The following is an 18,181-nucleotide window of genomic DNA, read 5'->3' on the forward strand; positions in this document are numbered from 1 at the left end:
GTGGAAGTGCATTATGAAGAAGAATAATAAATGCACTTTAATGACCGAAAATGTCATTTGACTAAAATATATTGATTTTGGCACATTTTGAGACACAAATTATAGATAACTTACTATAAATCATGATAAAAATCTGAACAATTTACTTTTGTTATTAGGCAGTTTCCACATTTCAGCTAAATCGGTCGAGCAGCTGAATGGGAACCGGACAGTTTGATCCTGGTTTTATTGTTCAAAGTTACAGAATTTTTTTTTTCAGATGGCAGTGTTAAGGTATATACATGTATGTCTTGTCATTAGCAAGCATATTTCCCTGGAATACTAGAAGTTTTCTACATCCATAATGCCCATATTTATGCAATACTAAACAATTAGTCAAGGAAACCAGGAAAAACCTGTTAATATTTCATAATTTAGTTTTTGATTTTCAATATTGAACTTGATTATATACCATATATAGGAAATAAATTTCAAAATCATAACTATTCAACCTATCAGTATCTACTCAGTGTGATGTATTTCTGGAATATTACTTTGTATACGTAGCATATCATTTGCAACCATTCAAATGTCTTCACAACCAATACAGTTACATATGTATTATAAAAATATCTTATTCTTGAATCATTTCGATTTATGACATTTTCCAAACGAATTCGACCAAAAAGTCCAAAATAATCTAACAAAATTTACAGTCTGTCCACAAAATTATACAGAGATAAACAGAAAACATAAAAGATCAAAAATTAGTCCAAAGTTCATTATGCAAAATGGTTTTGGTTAATATTGAGTTCACATAACACTAATTTTTCATATTTAGTCTTTTCAAATTCAATCTGTTTTTGATTGAGTGGTAGGGTGGCGCAGTGGTAACGCACTCGCCTTTCACCCAGCCGACCGGGGTTCGATTCCCGGAACGGACATGAAAAGGTAAGGGGTCACATGCCCGACCACATGGGTTTTCCCTGGGTTCTCCGGTTTCCTCCCACAATAAGACCCCTTGCGGCTTACATCCGGTCCAACAAGAGTGATTAGTATAAGTTAACGTAACTTGTTTCGCAATTGTTATAAAATAAATAAAGTTTATATATAATCTGTTTTTGACTGCGTGCAGTGAAGACATATATAACCCTTTAAGGTATCTTTTGAGAGTTTTCTCCCCTTGTGGTTTAACATGAAATCTTGTTCATTTTTATAGTAAATGATACCTTTTTCTATTCTATAGATATCAATATTGATGAAAATACAACAATGGTCAGATACAAAGTAGTGTTAATCCTTAGAGGAAAAACAACATTATATGAATTGGAATCTGTCTCTGGACAATATAAGGACAGCAATTGTTAAACCCTAATAATTTGTAGACAGACATATTACATATTCAATTGTAAACACTGATCCGTCTTTGGAATCTAATATTCAGGTATTTGCAATTTTATCATAATGAATAACAATTAGGTAATATTTCAATATTTTAAATATTTTTATCTCATTTCATACAACACATTTCCAACTGAAAAGTGTATTTAAACTTCAATAAGCAAACATTTGGAAATAAGTCAAATACCTAGAGCAGGTTCAACAGAAAATCTCAAAATTGTTTCATCACTGCCTTGCAATAAGGCCAACTTCTTCGTTCAGAGTCAGAGGTTCTGTGCTGCCCTACCGATCTTATTTTCAGATAATTGCATTAAACTGCTGTACAATATACAATATTTCATGTTTGTTTGGCAAAATAGAGGCATTAAAAGGACTTCAGCAATAGTTAGGGTGTCGTTAATGAAAGCATTCAGAATTGACATAAAGAAAGATTTAAAGACTAGTAAGGTTTTAGTAGATTTTGTAACATATGGCAGATAGTAGTCCATAGGGTTCGTCCTTTTTATCTGTGACAGAGAAAATATAGATCAGAGCTAAACAGTCATTCCAGCTTATAAGCTCCTTTCATTTAGAACACATTTAAAACAAAGGCAAGAAAATGTGTGCAACAGTGTTGATATTCAGTAACCTCATCATATATATATCATATATATATCATATTGTATATTTGGTAAATATATTATAGATATTTTGGTCAAATACTAGAGCATCATGAAGGCATAAGCTTCTTTCAAAATGAAATGAAGATTTTTGATGTGTAAACAAAATTTGGATCTGATAAACAACAATTTATCTAAAAAAATAATTAAAGATTTTTGATATGTCAGCAAAGTTTGGATCAGAACAAACAACAATTTGCCTAAAAACTTTAATTAAGATCTTTGATATGTCAGCAAAATTTGGATGATAATTAACAATAATTTATCCAAGACAAAAAAGCAATGATAAATAAAGATCTGAAAAATGAAGAAAAGAAAAAATAAATATTCACAAAAAAGACTTGAATTAAAAAGGAAAATATACTGGTACTGTACTGACCCAAAACTTTTTGTTAAATGTTCTAAACATTTTTGATGAAGTAAAGCATATTGATTAATGAAATGACACAAGACAATGGAGGATTTTATGAACTTCAATGTATAATGGACAATGACCTGAAGAAATGAACATGGAAGGCTGCTGTTTTGGTGAAGCCATTCAAATTATGAAAATTTGATATTACAATATCTGTTGTAGACACTTGACAATTTTCACAAATCACTCACTCCTAAGGCTGTGTTTATAAAACAATAGAACTATATCTGAGTCTCGATGTAAAATTTCAAGCTTATACCCAACTTGGTGTCCACGTAAATAACAGATCACATCACCATCGACTACCACAAAATAAAGTAAACATTCCAAAAAAGAAATTAGAGTTTTTAAAATCATCTGTATCAGGAAAAACTGTCATTCTAAAGTTGTGTGCTGACAATCATTCATGTGTCACCATTTTTCATTATAATGCTTTTAACAATTCATACTGAACTGAATTACTCAGTCCTTTTCTTAAAACAAGGACAAAACAACAAGCTGTTGGCAGAAACATTATTTCAATAGAATGTCTTGCAACACAGAACTTAAACTTCCACCATTATGATAAAACACATCTTTTCATTCCAGGTAACATTGACCTTTGACCTTGTACATACAAATTTTGTATCTTGCCTTAAACTTTGTGACAACCAGGTTTTTGATACTGGTACAATGACCTTTGGTATCTGAACTTTGACCTATGACACGTGAAATGGAAACAAGAGGTTTACTTAATTTGCATTTGTTTAGTTTTAATGGGTTTTTAATGAGAGAGAAACTCTAAAGTTTATTAATTTGAGTTCTATTTTTCTATATTCTCACAGATGGAATAGAATAAGACAAAAAAAACCCAAAATTCTCTTGAAAATACAATTATTCATCTGCACCTGAGATAAAGCCATAGCTAATTCTAAAATCAAAGAGAACATTACATTCTTGATATAATTCCTTGGAAAAAAAATTTGAACAATTATAATATAAAACAATAGTCCCTTGGGCCTTAATGGTCCTCTGACTATAAAGACCTATATATGAAAGAGGCAAAATAGGCCTAAAATAAATTGCTTAACTACTTAACAACTGACAGAGAAGACATTGTTGGTTCATCAAGACATTTTCAGCAAACTTGAAATCATATTCTTTACAATTGCACTTCACAATTGCCATTACTCCAGACATATTCTTGTTAAAAAAAAAAGCTACAGGCCCTATATCAAGACCCTTGGCTTTTTGGTTATTGAGAAGAAGTTGCTTAATCATTTCAACACATTGGTCCCCAGTGACCTTGAAAGTTGGTCCAATATCAGCACCCTGGTCCTCTTAAGTTATTGAGAAGTCATTCTAACACATTTGATACCTGTGATCTTGAAAGTGGGTCAATGTCATTCATATTAACAAAGTTGGTAGCCCTTCACTCCTAGCATGCTACAGACATAACATCATCATCTTTGGTCTTTTGGTTATTGAGAAGTCATTGAAAGATTATGACATATTTGATTTCTGTGACCTTTCAAGCAGATCAAAGTCATTCCTATTAACCTGGGGTCAAATCAATTTTCTGAATTTAAGAAATAACTCCCAAATCTCCATGATGTTTTAGACTAAATTTTGTTGAAACCCATTCAGAATTAAAAACTTCCCCTTTTGGTTGAAATCCATTCAAGCATTAAGAAAGAGTAGCATTTTGAAGCAAAATATTCCAAACTTCCCCCTTTGGGGACCCGCCCCAAAGTCCCTAGGGTTGAATCAACTTTTTGAATTGAAGAAATGATTCCCCACTATCAAAGACGTTTCAGACCAAATTTGGTTGCAATCCATTCAAGCATTAAAAAGGATTAGCGTTTTGAAGCAAAGTATTGTCTTATTTTCCCTTCTGGGGCCCCGCCCCCAAGTCTCTAGGGGTCAAATCCTATTACTAAATTTCAGAAATAATTGCCAACTCTAACTGATAAATCAGGTGAAAGCTTGTTAAAATCCACCCAGGCAGAAAGGAAAAGTAGAGTTTTAAATGTAAATTCAGCACCTCCCCTTTTTGGGCCCCTTCCCTTGACCCTTAAGGGTCGAATCAAAATTCTGAATTTAAGAAATGATTATCCTTACCCAATGAAGCATCAGACTATATATATGAAAGAGAAGTAGGGTTTAAAAAAAAAGTTTATGCCTGATGCATGACGACAAATGATGCATGATGGATATAGATCATCTCGACTCTTTGGGTCAAAAGGCTGAATAGAAAGGTGAAATGAGACAGTAGTCCAATTACTATATGCTTTTACATCATATTCAATTTTTGAACAAAGCATATCTACATAGCAGTATTGAAACTAAGCAAATCCATAATATACAACACATTATGTAACTGTGACAAATTTTCACATCTATTCTAAAAAGAAATTCTTAAAGACACAGGCTGTTACTGTCTCATAACAAAGAATAATACTTTATTTTTTCTTTTCACTTTCATCCAAAGGATCACAGATCTGATAATTTTTTGTGTGAAAATTTCAATTAACAGTTAATTTCCTCTTGGATTAATTGAACGATCAATATTCAAATAACGTTTAATCCTTCGTGACACAAACTAAATTAAAATCTACGTTTGAACATTATTTAGTACCATGTAATCACAGAATATCAGACGAATAATGCTGAAATATCAATCACATACATCAATATACATTTTATAAATTGATGACATCCGTCTCTTTTTGAGAAGATCACTTTAAAAAGCATTTCAGATCCTTTAGTTCAATATATATAATAATACTAACATTTTCCTCTAGAGAAATGATTCTACTGCACATTATAGATACAACATCACATGTAAAATATCCTGATTGAGGTTTGTGTTGGACAGTAAATAAAGGATGGGGTGGGGATTTAACGCCCTTCCTATCTATACAAGTATAAAGTAACAGAGATATAATTAACATATTTCCACATACCTTAACAATTCAAGAACTATTATTTAACGCAAGTCACCAACAATTACAAAGCTACACAGCAGTAGGCATCTCTTTGTATACATTTTGAACAGATTTCCTTCTTTTCTTTAAAAATTGACCAGTAATACAGACCATTGTCATCCACATTTAGCGATGAAAAAATCTGACAAGATTTAGCAATAATCAAATTTTTTCCCAGTTTTACATTATACATGTATATCTAAACTTTGGTTTTTTGGAAACATGGTACTTTACACAGGACACGTCAACCTGATTTAACCTGAACTTTGATTCCTACTTAAAAAAACTGACCTATGACCTCAGACAATCAGGATGTTGGTTCTCTCCCACTCCATCAGGAGTCCTATTTTTTTAATCTGATTATTCTTCCAATATAATCTGAAAAGACTGCGATTTTAGCCAAACTGGTTTATCGATAATTTGAATATATCTTTTTTGTCTTTTATTTACAAAATATTTATCACGTAAAAAGATTTGAAATATTAAAATACATTCATTGCAAATCTGAAAAGAAAATCAGAATAATACAAAATCTACAGCTTGTGAAAATTTATCAACCCAAATATATCCAGGTTAACAGGAAAAAAAGAAGATGAAATGTTAAGACTCTCAGATGTGCTGATACAGAAAAATCTCAACCTTACTTTGAGATTTTTTCTAACCTTAATATAGGACATCTATATCCAGGTCTTTTACCAGTGTTTTAGATTTCCTGGTCTCACCTTAGGGTTGAGATATGAGGGGGCTCCCCTTGTCAGGACAATGGTATGACGTCACAGTCATGTTTTGTATATATGATGTCACGACAACAATGAGAAGCTCTGACAAAAAAAAAAAAAAAAAAAAAAAAAAATATTCCTTTATCTCAATAACAACTTGGCAAATGTTTTTCTTTTACCCTGCAAGAATTCTTAGGTATGTATTTTTGTTGATCCAGCATTTTGCAATAGTAATGCGACATTATAGTCATGAAAGCAAAAATATGAGATAATTCTTTCTCCTACCCTTTTACTGGTGTGAGATTTTACTGGTGTGAGATTTTTTTGTCTCACCTTCAGATCAAGATGGGGAAATTCTTATGTCAGGACAATGATATAACATCATAGTAACCATTCAGGGATGTCAATTCAATAATTAAATCACATCAATGATGTGAAGCATTGAGACAACAAAATTTGATAAGAGTACATAATAAAGCCAGCAAGGTAAGCAAAAAGTAATTGGTAAAATGGGTGATCTCAACCCTCCAGTACAGATGAGGCAAGCTTTGTGTTTGCTAACTTAATCACCTTTCCTCTCGTGTTGAAATACAACTATCTCATCTCCATAGGAGTGAATTAAGTATTCTATTAAACTCACATCAGTAAAATTGTGGCTACACCTATCCTGGGTAAGAGTAAGGGAAATCTCAACCTATGGGGTAAGATTATTAAGTTGATGAACACAAGGCTTGTTTTATATGGTATATAGTTATAATGATATATATATATCTTCAACAAGGAAAAACCATTTACTAAAATCTGAAACTGATTGTGAACACTTTCATGGTTTGGTAAGTTAGAATTATAACAATATAACAAATGTTTGAAAATATATCATCTGCAATTGAAGGATACATAATTAACGACCATCAGCTTGGCGGCTCACTGTCCATACTAGATTTTCTTCTCTGATGCAGCTTTTCTGAGGTCATGATTTCAAGTTCACGATTTTTCCAAAAATCAAAGTTCTGTTTTATGTGCATGGTATTGTCTGCAACTCTTGGGTCAGGTTTTCCGTAGTCTGGCGGGTTGGCAAAGGGATCGTATCCTAGAGTTTTTAACATGGGAGCTATGGTTGCCATATCAGTCTTATCTTGTTGCGGTATATGGGCCACCCAGCGACTTAGAGCTTCTACATTCACCGGACGAATCACTTGGTCAGAGGATTTCTCTGTTCTGTTGACAATAAAATCATGAATTAAGAAACAGGTTTAAATACAAACCAGAAAATACCTATACGACATATATGCCCTCTCTCCTATGCAAACCAGAATCTGATCAGGTGTCGAACTTAATATTTTATAAAATACTATAGGGATAGTATGAAGTTTTTAAAAGAGATTTTCACAATAAATATAAACTTGATCTCACAACAATCATTTTAAGATGCACAAAGACAAGACAGATATGCTTAATTAACATTAATTGCCTCCCACGAAATGGCAAGAGTACAAATAGGACTACCATGTATGTACAGGTATGTCTTGTGTTTTGACATCGGAATAAGAGAGAAGGCCAGACGCAAAATCACAAATGACAAAGTCAGACAGTTGGAAACACAAATTTATATCATTTCTTGAAGAATAACAAAATAATAGGTATGAAAAAGTTTTATGAAATTTAAAACTCCAAGTCCAAAATGAGTGAAAGAATATTGGAAAAACAAGATGATAAAAGCATAAGTACAGCATATCTGTCAACTCAATGTTACCTCAACCAGAATTTCATAAGAAGGTGTCGTCCTGACAAGTACCTGAGGTATAAAGAATCTAATACCATTACCAAACAGGAATGAAGAATTCATCAATAGATATTTTACATTCTACAAAAAACAGCAAGCTCACGAAAAATTACAATGGAAACTCCTCAAGTTCTTACACATCAAGAAATAAATGTTTCTGTTCGACTCATATTCAACTTATGGTTAAAAGGACTAAAAAAATTTGATGAGATCATCTGAAAACTTAGAGAAATTAAGAGATTTCTGGCCAATGTTAGGATCCATAAAAAAAGGGGACACAACTCTTCATAAAAACAAAATCAAAAATGCCATGTCGGGAAACACAATGTTATAACACAGAATTTACATTTAAGTTAATCTCATAGCCTTTAGAAGCATAGAAATTGAAAAATGACTCCACTTATGTATACAGAAGGACTCTATTTAACTTAAAAATGACCTATTTCTAAAGTATTCAATTGTAAACTATGAAATTTAACATCATTGTATCAATATTAATTGAAATTTTTATGTAAAAAAAAATTACCTTTTGTATCCATAAAATAAAATTAAGTAAATCAAAATTACTGTACAATTTTTTCTTTACATGTACTTATCATATTTCTTCAAAATATGAATTGATTTCATAACAAACAGATTAAGTGCAATAAGTCAGTTACTAATTATCGATATATAAGTAAATTAAACTCTAAAAGGTTGTTTGCCCATTTTTTCGACTTTTTTTTTCAATATCAAAGACTGAATCAATAAAATCAAAGTCCTAAACGATAATTTTTTATCAATATATTTTGCTGAATTTATTTTCCATCTTCTTTTGTTATGAATTCTTTTCAAAACAATATCATGTGTATCCCTCCCATCCCAGCCCCACCCATTCCCATACATTTTTTTCCACATGCATTGAATTTTTTCAGAACAATTACCATCAGAAAAAAAAACCATATAAATCCATATACTGTACAGTACTATATCTGCCCTGGTCTAGAATCCTGATATTCCTGGAATCAATATTTCTGATCAATTTTCAGAACATAGTTGCTACATTGACCAAACAATTAGCTCAATGAATTACTGCTAACAATTAATCAACACACACCACTACATACACAAACAGGTAAATAATGCTGTTTGACTGTGGATTTGAACATCCTATGAAATGAAGGCCTCTCATAACTATAGGCTCACTAAAGAATCAATACTAACATAGAATTCATACTGAGATCAATTTTTTCATCAGTATGTTGGTTACCCATTTTTCTATTAATCAGAGGTATGAGCTGTTTTTTTTTTAACCTTGCATGTGTCTTTTAGCAGTAGCGGAGTTTTTTTTATTGCATAAGGGATGTGATGTTTTTTGTAAAACTTTGAATTGAAGATAATATTTAATATTTAAGAGTAGATAGGTATACATGAAATAGATAGGTATATATGAGGTGAGTATGGGGAACTACGGTAATAATAAGCTACCAAACAGATGACAAAATGATTGTTACATAATAAATTAACCATGGTTTTTGTCATACAAACCCAGATGTTGTCTTATTCATTTCACAGAATGTCAAAATCAAAAGTTTTCAGACACCTGATTTGTTTACAGGATTTAAAATGGAATTATATGTATAATGACGTTCATTTATAATTCCTTTCAGTTTTGATGATTTTTGAAAAATTAATGTATCAAATTTGATCAATTCAGTCATTTTCCTGAAATTTTGAAGTGCAGTTGCAAATTCAATAAAACATGCAAAATAGGATCAAAGAAATTGAATGAGAATGGATTTTGCACCCCGACGAAGATTGTTCTAATGAAGTGTTTTACTAAACAATGGCAATATTACTATCATCATCTGTTGAAATATGCGTGAAAATATTTTACAATTGCACATCGTACAGACTAATTTTCTTTTAAAAAAAAAATGTACACATCCAAAACATTAATTAATCACTTTTCCGTGACAAGCACCATTTCAAAATTAAACATAAACTTGTCATTGAAATTTGAAATATCATACACGTATGAAAAAGATCTGAGTTCATTTTAAAATGTCAATAAAAGAAGCTCTCAAAGGTCTGCTAAAAGCCTTGAATACAACTAAATGCAACAAGATCGCAACATATCAGACATTTTGTCTGAATCCAAAGACAAGTCAATAAGTCAGAGTCATAGGTTCTCACCATAATCGTAAGTAAGTGAATAGTTTCTCACAATAATCCTAAATAAATGAATGGTTTCTCACCATTATCCTAAATAGATGAATAGTTTATCACCATAATCCTAAACAGATGAATAGTTTCTCACCATTATCCTAAATAGATGAATAGTTTCTCACCATAATCCTAAATAAATGAATGGTTTCTCACCATTATCCTAAATAAATGAATGGTTTCTCACCATTATCCTAAATAAATGAATGGTTTCTCACCATTATCCTAAATAAATGAATGGTTTATCACCATAATCCTAAATAAATGAATGGTTTCTCACCATTATCCTAAATAGATGAATAGTTTCTCACCATAATCCTAAATAAATGAATGGTTTCTCACCATTATCCTAAATAGATGAATAGTTTCTCACCATTATCCTAAATAGATGAATAGGTTCTCACCATAATCCTAAATAGATGAATAGTTTCTCACCATTATCCTAAATAGATGAATAGTTTCTCACCATAATCCTAAATAGATGAATAGTTTCTCACCATTATCCTAAATATGGTTTCTCACCATTATCCTAAATAAATGAATGGAATATCCTAAATAAATGAATGGTTTCTCACCATTATCCTAAATAAATGAATGGTTTCTCACCATTATCCTAAATAAATGAATGGTTTCTCACCATTATCCTAAATAAATGAATGGTTTCTCACCGTAATCCTAAATAAATGAATGGTTTCTCACCATTATCCTAAATAAATGAATGGTTTCTCACCATTATCCTAAATAAATGAATGGTTTCTCACCATTATCCTAAATAAATGAATGGTTTCTCACCATTATCCTAAATAAATGAATGGTTTCTCACCATTATCCTAAATAAATGAATGGTTTCTCACCATTATCCTAAATAAATGAATGGTTTCTCACCATTATCCTAAATAAATGAATGGTTTCTCACCATTATCCTAAATAAATGAATGGTTTCTCACCATTATCCTAAATAAATGAATAGTTTATCACCATTATCCTAAATAAATGAATAGTTTCTCACCATTATCCTAAATAAATGAATGGTTTCTCACCATTATCCTAAATAAATGAATGGTTTCTCACCATTATCCTAAATAAATGAATGGTTTCTCACCATTATCCTAAATAAATGAATGGTTTCTCACCATTATCCTAAATAAATGAATGGTTTCTCACCATTATCCTAAATAAATGAATGGTTTCTCACCATTATCCTAAATAAATGAATGGTTTCTCACCATTATCCTAAATAAATGAATGGTTTCTCACCATTATCCTAAATAAATGAATAGTTTCTCACCATAATCCTAAATAAATGAATGGTTTCTCACCATTATCCTAAATAAATGAATGGTTTCTCACCATTATCCTAAATAAATGAATGGTTTCTCACCATTATCCTAAATAAATGAATGGTTTCTCACCATTATCCTAAATAGATGAATGGTTTCTCACCATTATCCTAAATAAATGAATGGTTTCTCACCATTATCCTAAATAAATGAATGGTTTCTCATCCTAAATAAATGAATGGTTTCTTATCCTAAATAAATGAATCACCATAATCCAACATGGAATTTTACCATTATCCTAAATAAATGAATGGTACATTATCCTGGTTTCTCACCATTATCCTATCCTAAAAATGAATAATGAATGGTTTCTCACCATTATCCTAAATAAAAATGAATGGTTTCTCACCATTATCCTAAATAAATGAATGGTTTCTCACCATTATCCTAAATAAATGATGGTTTCTCACCATTATCCTAAATAAATGAATGGTTTCTTATCCTAAATAAATGAATGGTTTCTCACCATTATCCTAAATAAATGAATGGTTTCTCACCATTACTAAATAAATGAATCACCATTATCCTAAATAAATGAATGGTTTCTCACCATACTGTTAATTCTCTCAAATTTTTCCTTGTATAACTTACTTTGACAATGAGATTCCTCCAGGTTTTCCAACAAAATCCTCGTGATGAAGAACAGAATTATTCCAAGGCAGATCAAGAAATTCTAGAATCCGTTTCATCCACAATTCTGGATGTAATGAGAGCTGTTCGTAGTAAACCGGCATACAATGTCCTGATCCCACATGTAAACACTGAGCATACATAGATTCCATAGCTTGGTTCCATTTTTTAAGACAATTTCGATAACTAGAAAGATCAAATCCAGTTATTGTAACCTTTCGTGATATTATTGAATGCACAACAGCTCGGCCGTCACGTATCATAAACAAGAATTTGGAGTTAGGAAATAATTTAGATAGATAAAGACTAGATTTCAATGTGAATGGATCTTTGTTACAAAGTCTTGGGGCTGCTTCACCATGCTTGGCAATCACTTCCAGCATGAATGCCGTTATCGCTGAATCTATGACATCATCTGTAATTCCAGCCTCGTTCAGACGACGTTTCTCAGTCTCAGATCGTTGCCAGTGTGTCCTCATTCCAAGAATTCTTGGAATCACTCGCGTTTCCTCTCCACATCGAACTTCTGGATGTGCATCGAGCATGACACGCATTAATGTCGTGCCACTTCGTGGCATACCACCAATGAAGATTATCGGCATATTTTTGTCATAAGGTATGGCTTTCTGATTATGATCATATATGTACTTGATCTGTTCTTTTGGAACCATGTAAGCCTTGGGTCCATTCTCACAGGGGAGAAAATTGTATAAGAAAAACACAAAACACATGCACGAGAGACCTCCAAATATTGTTTTTCGTCTCATTTTCATCGACATGGGAAATTTTAGTCATGAAACCAAAACAATTTGTCACTTGATTCTTGCACAAATTTTTTGACCAATTTTTGTTCATTGACAGTGTTCTTCAAAACCTTCTTTCACTTTCTGATTAATATCTTTGGCAAACTTTTATGTTCCCTTAAATAAATAGAATATTACACAACACACAGTGATATCTTCTTCTAGCTGAAGATTTCACAAGGTTGACCAGTAACACTTAAAGCCTAGGCAGAACTTCATCACTGACAACAAACTGTCATCATATCAACAACGATGCTGTCAATATGACATAGACTGTAGAGTTTGCTTTCATAGACCTCGTCAGTAACACAGCTGCTCTGGATCTTCACTTTTTCTCTCAAATTCAGTCAACTGCAAAAGTAGAAAAACCAAATTTAAAATCACACATAAAATTTGCCAGGAAAATGGTTAACAGATAACAAGGTGAAGTTTGTGACCTTATGGATGCTTCATATTATGCAAGTTTCAAGGATGAAATGAAATTTTAAAAAATAGCTAAATTTACAGTAAAATGATAAAAAAAACATCTTTTTTCATGATATTTATGAAAATTTCATCCCCTAATCCTTTAGTAAAAAATGAAAACTTGAGAAATCAAGAAAAAGTAAAAAAAAAAAAAAAAAAAAAAATATATATATATATATATATACATGTACAACTGCATATATGTCTTCCAGATATCATTTTCTGACTGACAGAACTTTTAACCGAGTCATGATAGTTGTTCAAATATGTCACAAGAAACAAACACGTCCATTATAATGCCAGTAATGGTTTAAACATATTGATCTTCCCTAACAAAAAAAAATTATTTGAATCTACAGATCAGTATTATTGTATGAATTAGGCTTATGTATGTGACAGCGGTCATGCAGCTTTCAAGGAACAAAATGTCAACAGCTTTGCATGCGTTGTCATAGCAACAATCAACAAACCTGTTGATCAGTTTTAAGCTTTAGATCTATTACAAATATGATATTTAACATTTACATTTTAAAAGTTGCAGTACTTACACACGTAATCTACAACTCTACGGATTTAATTACCATTTATATCAGATATATGAAAATCACAAAATTAACTGAATTATGGAACCAGTGCACCTCCCCATCTACATTTTGACTCTTATTTCGATCACTCTGAATTTTCCTTAGTCGCCTCCTTGGTTTTAAATTTTACTTTGCATAAAAAACCCAAACAAGTGAACAGTTTACCTAATTATTACTTTAAGTGGAACTTAACATTAAAACGTGGAAAAACAATCCAACACTCTGGTATATTAGAGGCTTCAAACTTCAACTACAAGCTACGTACACACAGAAAAAAGTATGTATCAATGGACGAAGTCTAACCAAGTAATTTCCCTTTAAGTCTGTACAGATATATTCCTGAAACTGGAACCTATCAGTGAATTATTGTATATACCCATGTATTTTTCTAAACTTCATATTCATTTCATTTCAATATTGTTAAAAAACAAAATGAAACAAATCATCCAGTGAAAACAAAACAACCCAAAAAACCTCAACAACAAAAATAACCAACCCACAACAAATAAACGACATTTTGTATATTTTCTAGAAAATATTTTGCATTATTTATCACTATAATTTTTTTAGAAAAATATTAGATTGATGAAAACGATTAACTGGTATCCCTATTTCAGTATATTTACATAATCTTTCACCTCGAGCTTAATTTGATCCTCCGTCTTCTGTGCTCAAAATCCAACAAAATTGCTGAATGTGAGTTGAACATATCCATTATCTCCACATATTGCATGCACAAGTGTTACAACAATGTGTGTCTGTTTTTTTCATTGTAGTTCGATGTCATTTATAATTATCCTCAGGAGATCAGATCAATCGTGACAGCGATGACCTTATTTTAAGTCTATCTATAGGTCTGCAGTAATTCATTTACTTTCAGATCAATACAGCATTCCCTTAGTACACATACAATCAACATAAAGATTTTGACTAAATATTACCATCTCCATTAAAGGAGACTTCTCTCATTGTTTCAAACCTTTATTTCTATTTTCATGGAAATAATCTTATCATCTAGGATATTACAAAGTTTAATATTTTTTTCTTCGAAGCTTTTTAGAAAGAAAAAAATAGCACCTTATGAAGCCAAAGCAAAGTAGATGCACAACATCATACAAATATTAACTGAAATTTACTTCTCTGAGAATTTTTCTAAAAATGGAGCTTTGTTTATCTTGTAACCTTTCATAACATACACAAGATTTTTTTATGTCAGTCATTAAAATTGTATGAAATTTTCTCCCAACAAGTAACTTTTTTCAATCCCTTTTAAAACATTGTGTAATTTTAAGCCTTTCAAAACAGGAGATCTAACAAAAGTAGCATTGGACTTCATATTTTTCTTTTTAAAGGCAAAATCTTACAAAATAAATAAATAAATAAATAAATAAATCTAAAACATTAAAATTAAATTAGCAGTTCTACGATTATGTATTCTTACTTAATTGAAGAAATTAAAAGTATTGTAAAGCGAAAAATTGTCCAAATAAAAAAGAAAAAAAAATAATGAAATAAAAAAACTGAAGTGCTCAGGAGAGGTGTTCTTTACTTATTTATATACTTCACATATATTGAAAGCTTACTGGTAGGTGCTGATTTATGTGACAATGGAAAATCATGTAGTATACGTATTTTACATACTGGTACACTGTAACCTACGTCATCGAGGTTTACCTGCAATACATACTAATATTGTCCAGCAAATGATTTCAATGACATGTTTTGACCTGAGAATCATTAATTACAATGATAATGTCATATCAACTATCAGTCACTAAGAGAAAGTACAAAACCTCCTTTGAACTAGATATGGAGTTTGCCTATGATGGATCAGGTCTGATCTACCAGGCACCAGCTCTCACACATTTGACCAGCAACACGAGACATTGACCGGTCAACTTTGAAGTAATCAGCTGTCGGTCAAAACTTCTGATGTATCACACACATTGACCAGACACTTTACAAATATATAGTGGCACATGTATATAAACCAATGTTTCCCTAGTGATCTGAACTACTGCATCTCTACTAGTGTAAACCAATGTATCTCTACTGGTCTGAACCAGTATATCTAAACTGGTCTGAACCAATTGTTTCTCTACTGTTGTGAACCAATGTATCTCTACTGGTCTGAACCAGTGTATATCTACTGGTCTGAACCAATGTATCTCTACTGGTCTGAACCAATTGTTTCTCTACTGGTGTGAACCAATGTATCTCTACTGGTCTGAACCAATGTACCTGTACTGGTCTGAACCAGTATATCTCTACTTGTCTAAACCAATTGTTTCTCTACTGGTGTGAACCACTGTATCTCTACTGGTCTGAACCAGTATATCTAAACTGGTGTGAACCAATGTATCTCTACTGGTGTGAACCAATTGTTTCTCTACTGGTGTGAACCAATGTATCTCTACTGGTCTGAACCAATGTATCTCTACTGGTCTGAACCAGTATATCTATACTGGTCTAAACCAATTGTTTCTCTACTGGTGTGAACCACTGTATCTCTACTGGTGTGAACCAGTGTATCTCTACTGGTCTGAACCAATGTATCTCTACTGGTTTGAACCAATATATCTCTACTGTTCTGAACCAGTATATCTCTACTGGTGTGAACCAATTGTTTCTCTACTGGTGTGAACCAGTATATCTCTACTGGTCTGAACCAATTGTTTCTCTACTGGTCTGAACCAATGTATCTCTACTGGTCTGAACCAATTGTTTCTCCGGTCTGAACCACTGTATCTCTACTGGTCTGAACCACAGTATCTCTACTGGTCTGAACCAATTGTGTCTCTGGTGTGAACCACTGTATCTCTACTGGTCTGAACCACAGTATCTCTACTGGTCTGAACCAATGTATCCCTACTGGTCTGAACCAATTGTTTCTCTAGTCTGAACCACAGTATCTCTACTGGTCTGAACCAGTATATCTCTACTGGTCTGAACCAATTGTTTCTCTACTGGTCTGAACCACTGTATCTCTACTGGTCTGAACCACTGTATCTCTACTGGTCTGAACCAGTATATCGTTACTGGTCTGAACCAGTATATCGTTACTGGTCTGAACCACTGTATCTCTACTGGTCTGAACCACTGTATCTCCATTTATGATCTATTAACAATATATTTGACAGGGCTCATTACCAGGCAAGAGGTTGCTGATGGTTACCATTGGATGAAATAGATCTCCTGGATATGACATAATATATCATTCATTTCGCTTTAATTCACACAAGTTCTAGCTCTGAGACACCAAATATTTTTATGATATATTACCTTTATATCAACTTTAATGACTGAAGTCGTGTGACATAGCAGTTTACAGAATCCATACATAATCTAGATGTGAAGTAAAAGATCAATATATGTTCCAGATATATTTATTTGTATTCAAGAACAAATCCCTGGAAAGCAGACTTTTATGATGGCTTGCATTGTGTATCAATATCCCGGATGATATAGAATTATGAACTGTCGTGTGGTTCACCCGAACCTCTAACTTTTTACTAATAACTGTTACCGATTGATGGACGACAAAATAATACATTACCACTAAACACAATACTGGCCCAGCAACACATCAATCACTGAGATTTCTTGATAAAGCATTTTTCTTGATCACTGATCTATGTTGACTAAACTTTTATGTAATCTAGAAATGGTGACTGATGGTATCTGTCAAATACAACCCCTGAACATGCACTACTGGCTGGTTTTTTTAGATCAAAATCACAACAGAATAGGTAGCTTTAAAAGCAAAACTGATGGGGAGAACAGAATTGGATGTTGTTCATGAAAAATTCATCCATTTTTCATCAAAAAAAAAAAAAAAAACAAAAAACAAAAAAATTTTCCAACTATGGTTGCAGGGCTTTTTTCTGAGCATTTTTGGATTTTAATGATGAACCACATGACCGTTACACATTGAAATTGTTTCATATCAAAGTCAAATTCCCCATATCTGCAATTTACTCTTGAAAATTTCATTCCCAGAAAAAGTCTTGAAAAGCTAACAAAAATTTAAACCACAAAACATCATGCCTATTTACACTTTTGTCCGTATCCTTGTTTGTGACTGGACACTGCTTCTGTTTTAGGTCAGAGGTTATCCATTCTACATGTCAAACAAGACCCATACTCTAACCATATGCTACCTTAAGCCACTATGTGCCACCTTATGTTGTAATGTGCCACTTAACATCATCTTGCCCTTCCTTACTTTGTCT

General features: G+C 32.1%; 1 protein-coding gene across 1 annotated transcript; it reads right to left on the reverse strand.

Annotated features, from left to right (window-relative positions):
• Nucleotides 1-7,050: 7,050 nt before the first annotated feature.
• LOC132565389 (protein-tyrosine sulfotransferase 1-like) lies at nucleotides 7,051-12,870 on the reverse strand. Its single transcript, XM_060230028.1, has 2 exons — nucleotides 12,059-12,870; nucleotides 7,051-7,357 (listed from the first exon to the last, which is right to left on the reverse strand). Exons 1-2 carry the CDS (start codon nucleotides 12,868-12,870, stop codon nucleotides 7,051-7,053), a joined length of 1,119 nt encoding a protein of 372 aa, XP_060086011.1.
• Nucleotides 12,871-18,181: the final 5,311 nt, after the last annotated feature.

This window comes from Ylistrum balloti, unplaced genomic scaffold (genome assembly GCF_031769215.1).
Source record: "Ylistrum balloti isolate Yb309-2 unplaced genomic scaffold, AGI_CSIRO_Ybal_v1 Utg369720, whole genome shotgun sequence".
NCBI lineage: Eukaryota > Metazoa > Mollusca > Bivalvia > Pectinida > Pectinidae > Ylistrum > Ylistrum balloti.